Below are 17,949 nucleotides of genomic sequence, written 5' to 3' on the forward strand. Positions count from 1 at the left end.
ATTTTATTTTCCTTTGTTTCGCCTGTCTGTGAAATGTAACACCGATGAGTCATTGTTTACACAGCTGGGTGACCTTGAACACAGCTGGAGTCCGATTTCCCGGGACATTCTCATAGACATCGCGGGAGGACAAGGGTTTAAAGTAGGGTGACTTCAATCTGGCGGTATATTTTTAAATATTTTAAAAAAATTATAATTTTTATTGCGATTTCCGACCCCCCCTAATTAATTAAACTTCTATATAATAAAATCTATTAATTAAAAAAATTAAAAAACTATCGGAAGTCGTTTTTGACATCAGAAAGCAGCTTTAAATAACTTTACCGAAGGAAAATCGGTGCGCTACAACTTTAGAATGATAAATTAATTTTGATAAAAAACTCCCATTAAAAAAACATTAAGCCTTCATCGAGCCTTATCAAAGGCTCATTAAAATCGCGATAAAATTTTTTCGCGTGCGCAAAAAATTCTGAAAAAATTTGGGGACCTAAAAAACATTCCAAAAATTCAAAAAAAATAATTTTTTCAAAAGTGGCCTTAACGACGTAAGGCTATAAAACTTGCTCGAGTCACACTCGAGCGCGGCTCAGAAGGGGTTAATGAAAAAATACACAATGACTAAAATAGCAAAAACTGCATAAATGAATATGAACAACTGAAAATATCTAAAAATGCATAAATGAACTAAAAATATAACAAAAAGATAGAATGATTACCTAAACATTTTTAGATATTTTTAGAGAATAATTATCAAAAAATATAAAATAAGAAATAGAAATAATATTTAAAATGTATACAAAAATGCAAAATAGGAGAATGTATGTTTTTGGTAATTTCTCTGTATGCTTCTATACTTTTCCCCAAGCATCATTTGGAGTCCAGATCTAGGAACACTTTTTAAGCTGCCAATAACAAGTTAGTCTTTGTAATTAATGGATTGTTCTATTGATATTAGTAATGGGATGATACCAAAATTTCTCCCAACTTTGATTTCAGTTTTGCTGAAAATGCCCAATTTTGATTCTTTTGAATAGTTCTAAACTTTTTTGTTTAGAAAAATTAATAATTTACATTATGAGCATGGATAATTCAAACTGTCTTAGTTTGAATCTTCTCATTAAACATGATGCAAACCTATAAAAAGAGGTCAAATGTTCATTTTAAGAAATAATTTTTTCAGCAACATTTAAACACCTTTAAAGTATTTTATCATTATAAGTAAACATACTAAATATTAAAAATGATTTTATATAATATTTTTTTCAATTAAAATGTAAGTTTGCTTATATTTTAAACTGTTGTCGACTCTTAAATATTTTTGTTGACCACTGGCCTTGATTTGAAATTTCCAGCAATTTCAAATCAAGCTGGCCCAATATAGGCTGGCTGGCAGCCTTAATGTCACCCTATCTTTTCATAAAATGGAGACAGTACTGACTGAATGCAATCTCTCATTGCTCTGACTATATGAAAGTCTGCTGTGATCCCTTGTCACCTTGTGTATGGTATGCTCTGCTTTTTCAATGTGATTGCTTCTAATAAACTAATACTTAATTGTTAATTTTTTAGATTATGATATTAATCTTTGATTGAAACAAATTCTTCCATATTTAACAAGAAAATTAATAATCATTTTAAGAATTGGAACTCGTGATGAAATTTGCTTGATTCTGATACTTGAAAAATGCCCAACTTTTCCGATTTCTGATTTTGATTAATCATCTCATCACTAATGGATAAATCTAAACTGCAGTGCTTGTTGTGACAAATATGTGACGATATTACAATGTACTTTATAAAGTTACAGTTAAAGTAAGAATTAAAATTAGTGATATTTGTAGTCAAGCTCAACAATTATCAAGTTAAATGTTGATTTTTAACTTTGTGATTTTTCTTCAGCTACCTGATAAGATTATTAGGTTCTGAATTTTCCGATGGTTTAGCTGTTCTTAATGTTGATTTAGTGAATGTCTCTTCAATCCGAAAAAATCTTTTCGGTAGACTACCTCACAGCCAGTTCAGGTTATAAACTCCTTTTATTGCCTTTTACAGATGTATTTCGAGCTAGGTTAATTTACTAGCTCCTCCTCAGTGCTTTTAAGAGTTTCCATGAATTTCTAATTTTTTTCACACTTATACGGTACTTTTTGTCCCGTTTACAATATTTTTACCAGCTTATGCAATTATTTAAAGGATTTGTATCTTGTATCGTAAAAAGGTCTGCTTGCTACTGATTTCTTTCTAATTAAATTACTTTAAGAACTTGTATCTTGTTACATCATAAAAATGTACTGTTTGTTACAAGATTTCTTTTTCATTAAAAAGCTTTGATGAAAAAGCTTTTAATGAAAAAGCTTTAATGAAACAATATGCTTTTAATGAAAAAGAAATCTTGTAACAAACAGTACATTTTTATGATGTAACAAGATACAAGTTCTTAAAGTAATTTAATTAGAAAGAAATCAGTAGCAAGCAGACCTTTTTACGATACAAGATACAAATCCTTTGAATAATTGCATAAGCTGGTAAAAATATTGTAAACGGGACAAAAAGTACCGTATAAGTATGAAAAAAATTAGAAACTCATGGAAACTCTTAAAAGCACTGAGGAGGAGCTAGTAAATTAACCTAGCTCAAAATGCATCTGTAAAAGCCAATAAAAGGAGTTTATCACCTGAACTGGCTGTGAGGTAGTCTAACGAAAAGATTTTTTCGCATTGAAGAGACATTCACTAAATCAAGATTATTAGGGTATAACACACACAAATATTTTATCATATCTTCAAAACTTGTTACAAAATTTTTCTTTTGAACAATTCAATATTGCCTTTGAACCAAATTAACTTTGATTATGGCTTCTAAAAACTTTGACACCACTGCTGTAAATAATCAACTTTCATTAAAAGATAAAATGTATTTTTGACTCTTCATTTTCTTTTAGCTACATATGTAAATTTCTTTGCTTAATTTTTGTTATGATAGTATTTATTATTATATAAATGCCAATCAAATTATGGTTTTTAGGCAAAACTTGTAATTCATTAATTTTTATTATTACTACAGAAAACAATTTGATATGCTTCTTAATCTGTTTAACTATACTGAATTATTTTAAAAAGTTATAATTAACTTTATTTCATTACAGTACAAATTTGATATAATATATCCCTTTCTAAAACAGACTTTATTTGTTTGTAGCCTCATATGGAAGCCCAATAGGTCCTCCTCTACCATATGGTGCAGTTAGTGTAAGTAGAAATTTTCATATTGTAGAAAGTTATTTGATAAAAATATTAAGATTTTTTTTTTAGTAGAAAAAGAATTGCAATATACTTAATCTGAATATTTATATATATAATAAACTTTGCTTATTAATTGAAATGTATGATTATGTTTTTCAACCTTAAATGAAGTTAATAATGTGAAAATTAATAATTTTTACCAATTTTCACAAGTACTTCTGACATTGACAGCTATCATCTTCAGATAAAAATTCATAATTGAACAGTATTGCAAATTTGGAACAGAGTGAATTTGAAATTTCAGAACAAATTTGTAATTTCAAATACACAATGACAGGTATGTTAATATTTCATATAAAAAATAAATGTATAACAAATAACTCCTGGATATATGAGAATATTTCTATACAAATACCTTTAATTAAAAAATTTATATAGTTACCCAATGACCTATGATATTAATATTGGGTTGTTGCAAGGTCTGTTGTAGGCAATGCATAATGCCTCCCAAAAGTAAAGCATTTTCTTATTATATGGATGTAGGAGCCATGTTTCTTATGGGGAGGAATAGTAAGTCTACAGTTATGATCTCAAAATGGAGGCCCAGTCATCCTAATAGAAGTTGCCTGGTTCTCCTTGGCAAAATTGTGGTAAGATTAAGACCTTGTTAACAGTGTCGTTTGACTGGGAAAGTGTTGTATGTGTATATAATAATTTCACAAAAGAAAGAATAAAAATTATATCATTCCAGTACTACATAGATCCAAAAACATTTTTAGGAGGTTTTATTATAAAGTTTACCAGAATTCAAATTAATATGCATATGCTTTAAGCAATATATTTTTAGTGACTTTTAGAATGAACAGAGACTATTCTAGTAATAAGGAAAATATGATGTAAGATAATTATAGCACACCAAGTTTAGACTATTATTTTGATCTAGACTCTAGGTGATCACCAATTCTTTCCTTTGAAATGACTGTCATTTCTTGAGTCTACGTCAAAAAATAGTCCAGACTTAGAGAAGCCCATTATAGCCCACTATGTTACATAATAGGATAGATTCTTTGAGAAGGTTTTATTTCCATACTATTTTCTTTCAAATGGCAGAGATTAATTTGGAAGTAAATCATTAATTATATTCATGTTAATGATTGTAGAAAAAAGATTATTTCTAATAATAATGGGTGTAATTTCTAGTAAAGCCACTTTGTTAAAAAGACAGTTAAGCTATTTTCACTGTAAGTTAGCCTCTGTAGTGCCAGTGCAGTGATGTTCACAAGTGCTAAAGACAGAAGTTAAGATAGCTACCACCATATATTATATGCATATTATGTACTGTACCTATCATGAAAATTTTGACATATAAAAATCTATTTTAAACTTGTTGTTGGAAAAATTATAAATGCAATTTTCCACATAATCTTCTATTCCGACATAAATACCTTCAGATTTATGAGGTTAAGTCAAAAATTATTCACACTTTTATTTTTTCAAGTTATTTACACAGATGTAGGGGTTGAACATGTCATTTTTCTATTTACAAGGGAAGATTGGGAGATTGTCATCACTGATTTCAACTAAATTTTGTGGACGTGTAGTATTTACTTGTACTTAAACTCTGCCAAAGCCATAGGACCCACTATTCAGGCATTCTCAAGAAAATCACGATTGAAGTTTTTCTATTAATACCTATGTGGAATAAAGCATGCCTTGCTGTTCACATGTTCATGGGTGGTGTCATTAGTTAAAGCATTGCTTGAAGAGCATTAATATGCAGGTTTAAATCCCGTATGAGAAATTTTTTTATTTGCATTTATAATTTAATCGTATTGTTGTTAAATTTGTTGTTGCGAGAATTCAGAGAGGGTCATTCTGAAAATTCTCAAAGTTGAGAAGAAGAAGAGAAAAATAGAGAAATTAGTGTTTTTCAACTTTAACAAGTTTCTAAAAAACTGAAAAACATCCGATTTTGAAAGGAAGTTGATTTCCTTTCCCAGGCCAACTCATGATGAGTTGAGCTTTTGCACAAGTTACTGAGGAGAAAATAAAAGGGACAATTTCCCGCCCATTGAGGCAGTCCGTTGGAACAAGGTATTCCATACAGGGAAATCTGATATATGAAAGGCAGTCCGTTGGAACAAGGTATTGCCATACAGGGAAATCCGATATATGAAATGCAGTCCGTCGAAAAGAGGGTTGCCACGCAAGAAGTCTTACATGCGAGATAAGATATTGTCATACGGAAAGTATCATCATACAAGGCTGTTATAAGAATCCGAAAGGAAGTCATAAAACATAGTACTACATTCGAAATATACAAGAAGTATACAAGAGAAGACTTAAAAGGACTTCCCAAAGAAAATATTAGAAGAGAAATAATCAAGGAAGAAGACCGTCAAATAGATATAGAAAAAGATACGAAAGACCTAAAGAAGGTAATATGACCAGAGATAGATTGTTGTGAACTCTCTCTCACGCGTTAGGTTTAGAGATAATCTTAGGTTAAGATTAACCCCTTCTTGTCCACTTTTTTAAAAAAATTTTTAATTAAACATAAAAAATACTTAAAACTGAAAAAAAGGAAAGAAATGCCTTAATTTTGGTTAAAAAGCTTCATCATTTAGTTTCCTTTGTCTTGCCTTTCTGTGAAATTTAATACCAATGAGTCATTGTTTACACATCTGGATGACCTTGAGCACAGCTGGAGTTGGATTTCCTGGGACATTCTCATAGACGTCTCGGGAGGACAAGGGTTTAAAGTAGGGTGACTAGTAACTACACCTATATTTTAAAATATTTTTAAAAAAATTATAATTTTTATTGCGATTTCTGAACCCCCTAATTAATTAAACATATATAATAAAATCTATTAATTAAAAAAATTAAAAAACTATCGGAGGTCGTTTTTGACATCTGAAAGCAGCTGTAAATAACTTTACCGAAGGAAAATCGGTGCACTACAACTTTAGAACGATGAAATAAATTTGATAAAAAAACTCCCATTAAAAAACAATTAAAAAAGCAATAAAGCATGAAGCGCGCATCATTAAAGGTTGATTAAAATCACTATAAAATTTTTTTGCGCGGGAAAAAATTTTGAAAAAATTTGGGGACCTAAAAAACATTCCAAAAATCAAAAAAAAAAATTTTTTGGGGGCCCAAACACCCGGTTTTTTTAACGCTATAAACCTTGCTCGAGTCAGACTCGAGCAAGGTTTATAGCGTTAAAAACGGGCTAAGCATGCGTGTGCAGAAGATAGTGTGACAGACCTAAAGAAGTGTTATGGCTAAAGTGCAGATAATTTTTGACTTTCCTACTATTAGTAATGGCAAATGCCCATGTTCTGTTTGTTGTTTACCATATAGGTAATTGCATAAAAATGCAATATCAAATTTTCTGGATTGGCTGCCTCTGATACTTTATGGTCTGACAATTCTGCATCATTTCTGACTAAACATTTTTTTTTGTACAAAACAATGTATATACAAAAAACTAAACAACATTGATGATTAGCTGAGGTATAGAAATGTTTCCCCAAAAGTGTAAATTGCTTAAAGTGCCCTCCAGTAGTTTAAGCAAAGCAGCTCTACTAGAAAATGCACCCAGTGTTTCATAATTATTTCAGGTGATTTAAGCCATAATACTGTTTGCTACATAGATGTACATATCTGTGAGAAACCACTATGAATCATCATTAATTATTTTCACCTTAATTCATTTATTTTGCTTTCTTGGTTACTAAGAATTAGAAAATTCACTTTTTTGTTTTTTGTCATATGATTATGATAATTCACTGTACAATAACCTTTTGGGAGTTCTTCAAGAAAATGTGCTTGCTGCTAATATTTTTATTTACAAGTTAGCTTTTAAGGAACCCAGATGTAAGAGTGAAACACTCTTGATGTCATTGTTAAACCTGTCCATTGTAACAGGCTCAGTTGTCTTCATTACAATGCAATATATGTTTGTTGATTAACATGCAAAGAGGCTTCCTACTGTTGTAAGGAAAACCTGAAAAATTTATCTTGCATCCTAATTTAACCTCCCATCACCAGCCCTCTGGATTCCCCTATAAGCATAGTTTGTTTGTGCCTGTTTTTTTTGAGGTTAAAACATTGTATCATTAAAGTTCTGCAAATACTTTCGTTTTAATGTATTAGTTTTGACTTTCCTTGCTTTATTCATTAAACTTAGTAAATTAGTCATATCCTTGCCAATTAAGATATCCCCCATCAAAAATGTCATAACTTTTGCAGATAAAATTGAATTTTTTTATCATCATTTGAGGTGTCTAACTTATATTGTAATTGTATTGCCTAACCTCACACTTTTTTAGGGAATTTACACTTTAGCATATGTTTATACCAGGTTTTTCATGAAACTTCATCTTCATCATTGAAACATTGTTGTGGTATCTAATAATAATGTTAATGTTGCAAATGTCAAAACAGTCTTATGTTTTTTGTTACTTTGTTGCTTTAATAGCAGACACATTCAGTTGAATTGCTTTCCTAGGACAATCCTTAGTGCCATGATCTGTACTAAATGCATGATCTCAGACTTTCATTTAGCATGAAATTTAAATCTTTGGTTTTGGATCTCTTATGGAAAAAATTTAACTAAGTTAAAATATGAATCTTTATTGGCAAGTTTACTTTGATCTTTGATTTATTTTGCTGCTGACATTTGGTTTTATGAAGTCTCTTGCCACTAAAGTATTTAGACATGTATTTTTTGTCCTTGATTTTATTTTCTTGATTATGATCATCATTCTACCAATTGTTGCATTGCTCTAGATATTATTTAAATTAAATTAGGTATCAGTTTATTGATATTAGTGCATTTTTATTATGTTTCACAGCTTGTCATTTTCAAAAATTGGTGAGTTTCATTCAATTATCTTTTAGACTGTTAATTCTGTCTCATCATGCACATCATTGCAATGCATTTATGTACAACTGAAAATATCCATGAATAGTTGATATTACTGATTTTTAAATTTTACATTTGATTGTTGTGTTTCAGAATGGGGAAGCTAGTGGAAGGGTCATTGGACTTGTGTCCTCAGTTTCATCTTAATTAAAAATGTGAAATTTTGAGTTGCAAGATTTGGGGACTAATACAGACACTGGATAAAAAAAATTAGTTGCATCTGCCTCTGATGTCTTCCTTATCTACTGGATGTAAGTGATAAGACCTAATGTTCTAAACATTCAGGTCTTGTAAAATGAAAACCATTTGCACTTTTCAAGCCTAAGGGGTTTAAATAACATTCTTTTTGATTTATTTTATAAACATGCCTCAGGTTTCAAACTACTTTAGCAATTAAGTCTTATTACTTGCAGATTATTTTAGTGATACATATGGCATGAAAGCCCTGTTATTTCAGGATGATAATTGTTGTTTTCATAGAGCCAGTATTTTATTGACATGAGGAACATGAAATAACGATTAGCTACATTTGTTGGCAGATAGGTCACTAGATTTAAATCCCATAGAGAATTTGTAGGACTGCTTTGAAGTCCACAGGTATTTTTGTTTCAAACCCTTAATTTTACACAGATTAATGAACTAGATGTTGCAATGTCTAGTTCAGTGTTGCCTTCAAACTGAATGCAATTGTGTAAACAAAAGAATACTCAGGAGAAGCAGCAGTGCAGAAATTCAAAATGTATCCAAAGCAAATTTGTGGGTGGAGCAGCAAGCATGACACACTTAAGGCTGTTAAGAATAAGAGTGAAGCAAAGAGGTTGGCAGAAGGAAGATACAAGACCATTATCAAAGAATAAAAGAAAATGTACTACAGTGAATCTATCTGTGTGCAGCGAGAGAAAAATAATTGTTTCTATACAGATGGTGATGGATAAAGCAAGAAAAATCTTCATTCAATTAGATGAAAGTGATAAACAACATTCAGTTTTCACAGCTAGCAAAGGGAAGCTAGAAAGATTCATGAAATGTAGATACAATAATACCATAATAACTTTATGCTTATGGTAGTAATGTTATTGTGTAGTAGTATTTTTTCTATTAAATAAAAAGGTAAAGTTCTTGTGAATTACCTACAGTTTTCATTATTTGGGGAAGAGTATGGATGGAAAGATTAAATTGTATTTCCCCCTTTTTTTACCATCAGTTTGGATATGAAATTCTGTGAGAACAGGGAATAGATGCCAGGTTTGCAAAAGAGACTGAGCTTCTTACATATGCTAGAGGCTAAGTTTATTCTGTCCAGGTGTCTATTAGAAGATTTACTGTATTAATATTTAAAAAACAAAAACCTGTTTAGAACAAAAAAAGTAAAAAAACATAAAATACCAACATTCTATGATTTGAAAAAAAAAAAAGACAAATGTAAAAGAAATAACATATCAATTGACTACTACTGGGTGTTGTTGGGGGTAAGTTCAGTGTGTTCTAGTGTTAAACAAGAATATAATTTTAGTATGAAATAATAGAATAATTTTAAAATATTTTAATAATAAGTTTTACAGATTGAATTTTATTTATTTGTTAAATCGTTAGTCTATATGTCTAAACTTGTAAAATATTAAAGTTAGTTTATTATTTTTTTGTTGCAATATATTTATAAAAAACAGGAAATTCTTCTTTAATATGTTTTTTAAATGTAGTTATCAGAATTTTTTTATAAATTGTAAATAATACTTATTTCATTATGCCAAAATATTTAAATAAGTGAAATCAAAATGTTTTCTTTCTGCTTTTAGATGTTTTTAGTAAAAATCAAAATATTCATGGTTATGTAGTTTGAATTTAATAGAATATAGAGAAATGATGACTACTATATTATCCATCTCATCACATTACAAAATCTATACAGATAATTTAGAAACAGTAGAAATAATGCAATACAAACTGAAAAATTTTGAATAAAATTATATATATAATAATTTTGTAAGTTTTATAAAATTAAGGAAATTCTCATTTTTGCAACTATAAGAACTATAACACTGCAGTAAAGAATTTTCTTTACTATATTTGAAATATTTAATATTAAAAAAACATTTGTTTGGCCAAAAAATCATTATTCAGTATATTTCATAGTATTGATTTTATTTTCAAAAGTTGGAAATTACTACTGAAACAGATGGTTTAGGTATTAGAATTTACTTTGTATATTAAGTGTACATTTTAAATAGTAAATAGTTATAAGTTTTAAATTTAAGAATAGTTACACACTAATATGAAATAGTTACTTTTGGTTTGTTTTTAATATAAAAGATATTAAGTTACTGAAAATTTGTATTCAATATAAGCCTAAGAAAGAACTTTAGTTTTTCATGATTTCCTAACTGTTCTAAAAATGAGAAAAACTTAATATATTATCTTATCTTCATGTTTTTCAAAATATAACCATTTTCAAGTGGCTAAATCTATTTAGAAAGGATGGTGAATTATCTTTTCCACTTAATGACTATATATTCAAAATTTAGTAGTATTGATAGCTGACTTTCATTGTCTGGTAAATGCCCAATAATTTATTGTTGAAAGATTCATATCTATCATATTAAACAAAATATCTTATTTGGTATTTTGAATGAAAAACTTACTTAGTAACTTGCTGGTTGAATAGAAATAATAATGTAGGGAAGGAAAAACTATGTAAATTAGTTTTGACAATATTTACAGTTAAAGTAGTTCTACTAGCTTATTTAAACTTGAATTTATTATGTTTAATTACTGTCATTGTAGATATTCTTTGACTGATAAGATGCTCTCTACATAGTGTAATTTAAATGTTAATTTTTGGCATAGATGAATTTTAGATGCATAAGTTATTGGTCATTTGCTGAAATTGCTCCTTCATTTTTTATTTTTATTTAATCTAATTCTTTATTTAAAGCATAATCCATTAGATTTAAAAAACATGCCATCAATTTGTCTTATTTTACACATCATTGTGTGATAAAACAAAATTCATTATTCATGATATGCTTTCTTATGTTATTTTTTCTCATTGTGAAGTTCTATCAAAAACAGACTTTTTGTTTTTTGAAAATTGCTATTACATCAACTTTTAATCTTTTTATAGTATTTTATAGTAGTAGTTTTTAAGATTTTAGTTAGTTGATGCCATTTATTGCGACCAAACCAAAGTGTTCATTATAATTGATTACAATAACTGCAAAAACAAAGGAAGAAAATGAAACAGCATATCCTATATGATATCAAGTGATAAAAATTCATTTATTTTTTTATTATTTAGTCTTTACACAATAAATCATTGATAGAGTATAAAATGCAATGTTTCTGCAAATGTCCTAAGACCTCCAGTGCTTGCTGCATTTCTGCAGTTGGAGGGATAGTTATGTTGATTTCCTTGTAACTTTCTTCAGCCACATTGAGTATTCTGCATCATAGCTGCTTCTTCCATTATAGCAGAACAAATTCATTCCATAAGGAGTTCTTCAGTATAGATTCCTTTTTATCAGTTTCATCCATGACTTGAAATCATACACTGACTTAATGGTAATGATTAAGTCAGTGTAATGACTTAATCATTACACTGACTGATGGTTGGGACTTAAATCATCATTTGTTTTCCTTCACTTTTTCTCCAAATGCATCTTTGTTTATAGCTCTACTAAATCCTCTGTGCTTTCAAGTGCACATTTCACAACAATAATGTGCTTTCATAGTTTAGATTATACCCTGATCACAAGATTGGATGAATGGTGTCATATTGGGTGGTAATAAAAATATGATTTTTAGGTGAATTGAAATGCTTGTCACTTGATGTACTACACAATTGTCAATCAAGAGGATTTTGTACTTAAGTTTTTCTCACTCCAGAAATCAGTCATTAAAGATTGTCATCATCATCTAGGCATTGCTATTGGAATGAAATACAATTGGTAATGATTGCTTTCCTTTAAAACAGTGAGCATGTGTACTTTCTTCTTCTCACCATCAAGTCCTTTTCTTGTGACATGCTTAAACATGTGACAGTCAGATGCTATTTGGAAATCTTAGTCTCATGCTCATTTATTTTTAAATAAGTAGGTATGTTCAAGCATAGCATGGAAATAAATTCCAGTTTCATCAGCAGTATAGATATCAGAAGGTGAACATTCAGAAAGCAGTTTGAGCCACTTTCATCAGCCTGTATTTTACTGAAGAAAAATCTGCATCTTCTCCATGCATCTGTTTATTGATAATGTTTTTGCATTATTTCCAGAAATAATACAGCATAAGTCTGTAAAATTTTTCTGACCTTTGTTTTTTTAGCAAAATCTTTAGTTTTCTAATGAATGAATGGACTCGTAATTGACATATCTTTCTCCTTATGCAATGTTACTTTTTAGTTATGTTGTTCTCATTAGATCATGCCACTTTTTCAAGATTTTGTTCTTTAGAAGCAACCATAATAAAGACTGACTTAGCATTTTTAAGACTTTTGCATAGAAAAATGCACGAATGCCTTGGAACTTTAAAAAATAATCACAGTAAGAGGCTGATAACAATAAATGTGATTTTAATAAGTGGCATCCACTGTAAATTGTTTATTTATATAATTGAAACCCTTGGGGACATAGTGTTACCACTACATGTCCCCCAAAGGGTTTCAATTGTTGAATCTTATTAAAACATCAGATGGAAGTTCAGTACAGGTAGCCCTCGGTTTACGCCGCAGTTCTGTTCCTACAAAAGCCAGTGCAAATCAAATCGGCGTAAAACAAACCCGTATTTGCAGTGAGGTATAGGAATAGGTTCTACATAAGTGAAAAATAAGCTAATAATTTTGTTTATTAATACAATATAATACAAAATACATATAAATTTTTAAAATGTATTTTATCATAAAATAAAGTAAAATGTTTTTATTTAAAAATTTTAGTTTAGAATTTCTTATATTTTTCGGAAAAAAGTATCCATCTTTAATTGTTTACATTTTTGATTTCTTTCATTAAGAATTTTGGAATATGGTCGAATATGATGCTCCTGTTTACATTTGCACTTTGCTCCCAACATTGTCTAACTCACAAACTTCATCCGTCAAACTTTCCTTAGTTGAAAGGATACGTTAACCCGACGTAGAGCTACAGACGAGCGAAGACACTGATTGGTCGACCACCGGTCGCCGTAGCGCATATATAAGGTCAGTTTGAGCGGGAAAATTCAAGGTGGCTAAGGAGAGATAAATATCGTCTGGCCAACAAGAAGTAGATTTGTCTCTCTAACGATAATTTGTGATCGCCGGAAGTGCTATTGCGTCGTAAGGTGTTTTCCTGAATGAACTGATATGGGATACATTCATTGGCGCTATGGATTCGGATGCCATTTATTGGACTATTAAGTTTAATATCTTGACTCGTGGGCATCTAAACGTTTAGTATTTTAATATTAATTTAATGCAAATGTATACATACCCAATAATATTAAACAGAAAAAATATAGTTAATAAAAATCTTTGTTTTAACGAATGTACAATGTTGCGGCTCAGTAAATACGTCAACACTGAAATGAAAATCAGTCTAGCTTAGGGAAATCAGGAAATTACACCGCAAATGGTGAATTGCGCAGCGGCATTATTGTGAATTGGCGTAAATTTAACCGGCGTAAACCGAGGACTACCTGTATTTTATTTACTGAATGCTAATAATATGGATTAGTCTTTAACATTATAACTATAAAATTATTTCATTCCAAGTTTTGTTTTGTAGTGGTTTTTTAATCCGTAACTTGACAGTGAAATTATCATAAAATCCAACATTAATTGTATAATATAATCTTTAATAAAGTTCAAATTTTAATTAAACAGGTAACTCCAAGTGTTACGTATGGTGTTCCACCTTCATATCTTCCTCCTGTCGCACCTATGTATTCACCTCGCCCAGCAACAGTTTATCTGCCTACAGCTTATGATGCTGGTGCTAGATTTGATGGACATGGAATGCCCGTAGTACCAGTAAGTATTTAATTAATTATTTAAAAAAAAACAAAAGGTACTGATTTATAATGAAATTTAAAATACCAATTAATGTTTAGAAAATATCTTTTCCAGTTTATTATTAAAATTTTTCACGTTTTAAACATTTAGGCAAAATGTCATATTTTTTGCTAAATGTTCAATATTTGAATGATATTGGATAGCTTTTTTAAGATTAAATTTAACAATTTCATTTTGCTGTGTCTAATTCTTATTTTACAGAACAATTTTATAAACATTTATGTGAAGGACTTATAAATTTCAAAGCCAGTAAAAAGTTTATCAATATTTGATTTTATGAAAGTTATACTTAAATGTGTATTACACATTTAGCTAAATTTTTATCATATTGCTTTATATGATGATTGAATTGTAGTATTCAGAACTGCAATTTTTAGAAGAAAAAAAATAGTACTTTCCAATGGACAATAATTTGGAATTTATTGTTTACATTTGTTGTAATGGTTATGATCATATAAATTCTCTTCTGGAATTGTAAAACTGCTTTTGTTTTAAAAGTATGAAGATTCAATTTAATAAAGTTGAAATTCATTTTAAATCTACTCAAAATATGTTTTTATTCATTTCTATTGTTTCTGATCATTAAATATCTAAGAATGTAATAGCATATGTCTGTACATTTTTAGCTCTAAGCAAATCTCTTATTGGTGGAACGTGATTTCTATAGCAACCAAATTCAAATCTCTCTTAGAACAATCTATTAATTGTATTATTTGTTTTTGTCATTTGATAAAATCAGTAGTGTTTTTGTAAACATAACAAAAATGATTTTTTGCTAAACCTTCTCATTGGATAATTGCATTTTGCAGTATACTTTAATTTCATATTTAATGTTATGGCCCAGCTTAATTGACTTTCTTGAATGTAAGTGAATAAGAACTCAGTTATTTCTTTGACTATGAATTAACAAAATTTACTTTGATGCTATCCTGGGAGGATATTTTCCACAAGTTAAATATCCAAATTTGCCAGATGGTGCAAATCCAAATTCAAAGATTGGCAAAATTGAATAAGTTAGTTATGTTGCTAAAGTGGCGAGAACTTTGTACTGTAAGGTCTCGTTTTATGTGGTGGATACGTTCTACAGAAAAGCGCATAAAAAGAAATTTGCATAAAAAAAGACTTTACTTGCCTTGAAAAAGTAGGGATACGTTCCTTAATTTTCTAAAATCGCATAAAACCAAAACAACGAATTAAAATTAACTTAAAACTGCATAAAAAAAGTTTGCAGAAATTAAAAGAAATAGGCTGCTTAATAAATTACTTCGAATGTCTGAAAGAAATTCATATGAAAGCTTAAAATAAACTTGTATTCAAACTTAATTCAGTTAATTTTATTGAAAAGTAATATAGTTTTACATTTTTTTTTTAATTTTTGGAATGTTTTTTAAGTCTCCAAATTTTTTAAAAATATTAAAAAATATACGGCCAGCTTCACCCTACTTTAAACCCTTGTCCTCCCGCGACGTTTATGAGAATGCCCCGGGAAATCCAACTCCAGCTGTGTTCAAGGTCATCCAGATGTATAAACTGACTCATCGGTGTTAAATTTCACAGAAGGGCAAGACAAAGGAAGTTAAACTTTGAAGCTTTTTCTTCAAAATTAACGCATTTCTTTCGTTTTTTTTAGTTTTAAGTATTTTTTATGTTTAATTACATTTATATCAAAAATTGCTAGGAACTAAAGCGATTAAGGTAGATCTAGCTGTCCTTTACATCCATAAACGTTATATGTCAGTGGAACAAATGGAGTGAGCTTTGAGCGTTCCACGATTTTTGGAGACTGTCTATACGCGGGCTTCCTAAACAAGCCTATATGTATGTTTGTCCAAAAAAAATTTGGATGAAATACAAACCGCACAACTTCAAAATCGCATTAAAAAAATCCGCATAAAACGAGACCTTACAGTATTTCAATTTATGATAATGGAACAAATTTTTAGGAGACAACACATTTTATTACAAAAAATAACAATTCCTTTTCAAAAGTTCAGAAACTGATTAAAAGTATGATATTGATATTTACAAGTGAAATACTATACACACAGAAATCCAACTTTCTATTTATTTCCTTGATTAAAGAAATAAATAAGTTGCAAAATGCTTCAAACTTTTAATTCAAAACATTTACTTTAAACACCCAAATATTCATTAGATAAACTGCAACTTGTTTCATAAATTTAGAAACTCAATAATATGCAGATTATTTTATGTATTTTGTTTAGTAATTTTGAACAGTTACTACGATTTTGAATTTGGAACCTATAGTTGTGGATGCAATAGAACACCTCCATGGAGATGTTAGTGGTGATTGTGCACATTGCCACTAACGATGATTGTGTCGTGTATATATGCAAAGGCAAACAATAGTCCTGAGACCATGGCATCCATGATAGATTGGAAGATGCCTGGAGTGGGCTTCACTCTAAATGGAAGATGTTGGAATTTGTAGAAACCACTGTGTGTGGTAATATTGCAGAGTTTCTTGAAGTGTTCTCAAATTCCACTTGAAAACAGGCATCAAAAAAAGTACTTGTGAGAAGATTTGGCAACTATTGAGCTTGAAGAAAATATCTTCTGGAAGTGTAAGGGGGTGCTAATTGAGCTGGAGAGTGCCGTTGAGACTCATTGAGTAGTCCGCACACAGTCATGACAATCCATTTGGTTTTTTGATTACTGTAATGGGAGCAGCCCATTCGACATTGTCAACAGGTTTGATTCCTATGCTCAGTAGGGGTTAAAGTTCCTCTTCCACTTTCAATTGTGAGGCGTATGGAACTGATCTGGCCTTGCATTTGTAGGTATGACATTTGGCTTCAACATTAACGAGGCTTTCATAACCTTGCAGAGTCCAAGTCCTTCCTTCCAAAAATTTCTGAGAAGTTTCACTGCAATGATTCGATTACTTGAGACACATTGACTTCTGATTGATGCTGTCATTATAGACCTTAGCAATGAAAAATTGGAAGTGGTTCATAGTATCAATCTTGAGAGGATTTGGAGAGTTCCTTTCTTGGCTACATAGAACAGTTCTTCTTTGTTCACTTTGTTGTGACAGAAGGTAGTGCATCCTTTTCCTAAGAATGGTTGCAAAAGAGTACTTCTATCATACGATTTGGCTTGTTCCATACATGGCTGAAGTGTGGGTCATCCAATGGCATTGTACATCATTTTGTTAGTGATGTTAATTTCAGAACCACCATTGATATAGAAGTTGACTGGGTGTCCATTAATCTCAATCCTTGCATTTAGTCTGCGGACATTTACAAAATTTTGGATAAAGCAAGTGTGCTCCAGAGTAGGAATTTTCTCTTATGGTCATTAACCACTTGCCGTACGAATGTTTTTAAAGAAATTTTTAATTAAACATAAAAAATACTTAAAACTGAAAAAAATTAAAGAAATGTGTTAATTTTGAAGAAAAAGCTTCAAAGTTTAACTTCCTTTGTTTTGCCTTTCTGTGAAATTTGACACTGATGAGTTGTTGTTTACACAGCTGGATGACCTTGAGAACATCTGGTGTCGGATTTCCCGGGACATTCTCATAGACGTCTTGGGAGGACAAGGGTTTAAAGTAGGGTGAATACTAGCTGGCAGTATATTTTTAAATATTTTAAAAAAATTAAAATTTTAATTGTGATTTCCGACCCCCCAATTTAATTAAACTTATATGTAATAAAATATATTAATTAAAAAAATTAAAAAACTATTTGAGGTAGTTTTTGACATCA

General features: G+C 29.9%; 1 protein-coding gene across 1 annotated transcript in view; it reads left to right on the forward strand.

Moving 5' to 3' along the window:
- LOC111629862 (extensin-like) overlaps positions 1 to 14,203 on the forward strand; it is a 57,029-nt gene extending 42,826 nt beyond the window's left edge. The window contains exons 3-4 of the mRNA XM_023373772.1: positions 3,199 to 3,248; positions 14,030 to 14,203. Of these exons, the coding sequence (XP_023229540.1) occupies positions 3,199 to 3,248; positions 14,030 to 14,188 (209 nt within the window). The 3' untranslated portion in view covers positions 14,189 to 14,203. The remainder of the gene's footprint in view (positions 1 to 3,198; positions 3,249 to 14,029) is intronic.
- The last annotated feature ends 3,746 nt before the right edge of the window (positions 14,204 to 17,949 follow it).

This window comes from Centruroides sculpturatus, unplaced genomic scaffold, assembly GCF_000671375.1.
Source record: "Centruroides sculpturatus isolate CEXI.00-Female unplaced genomic scaffold, Cexi_2.0 scaffold548, whole genome shotgun sequence".
Classification (NCBI taxonomy): Eukaryota; Metazoa; Arthropoda; class Arachnida; order Scorpiones; family Buthidae; genus Centruroides; species Centruroides sculpturatus.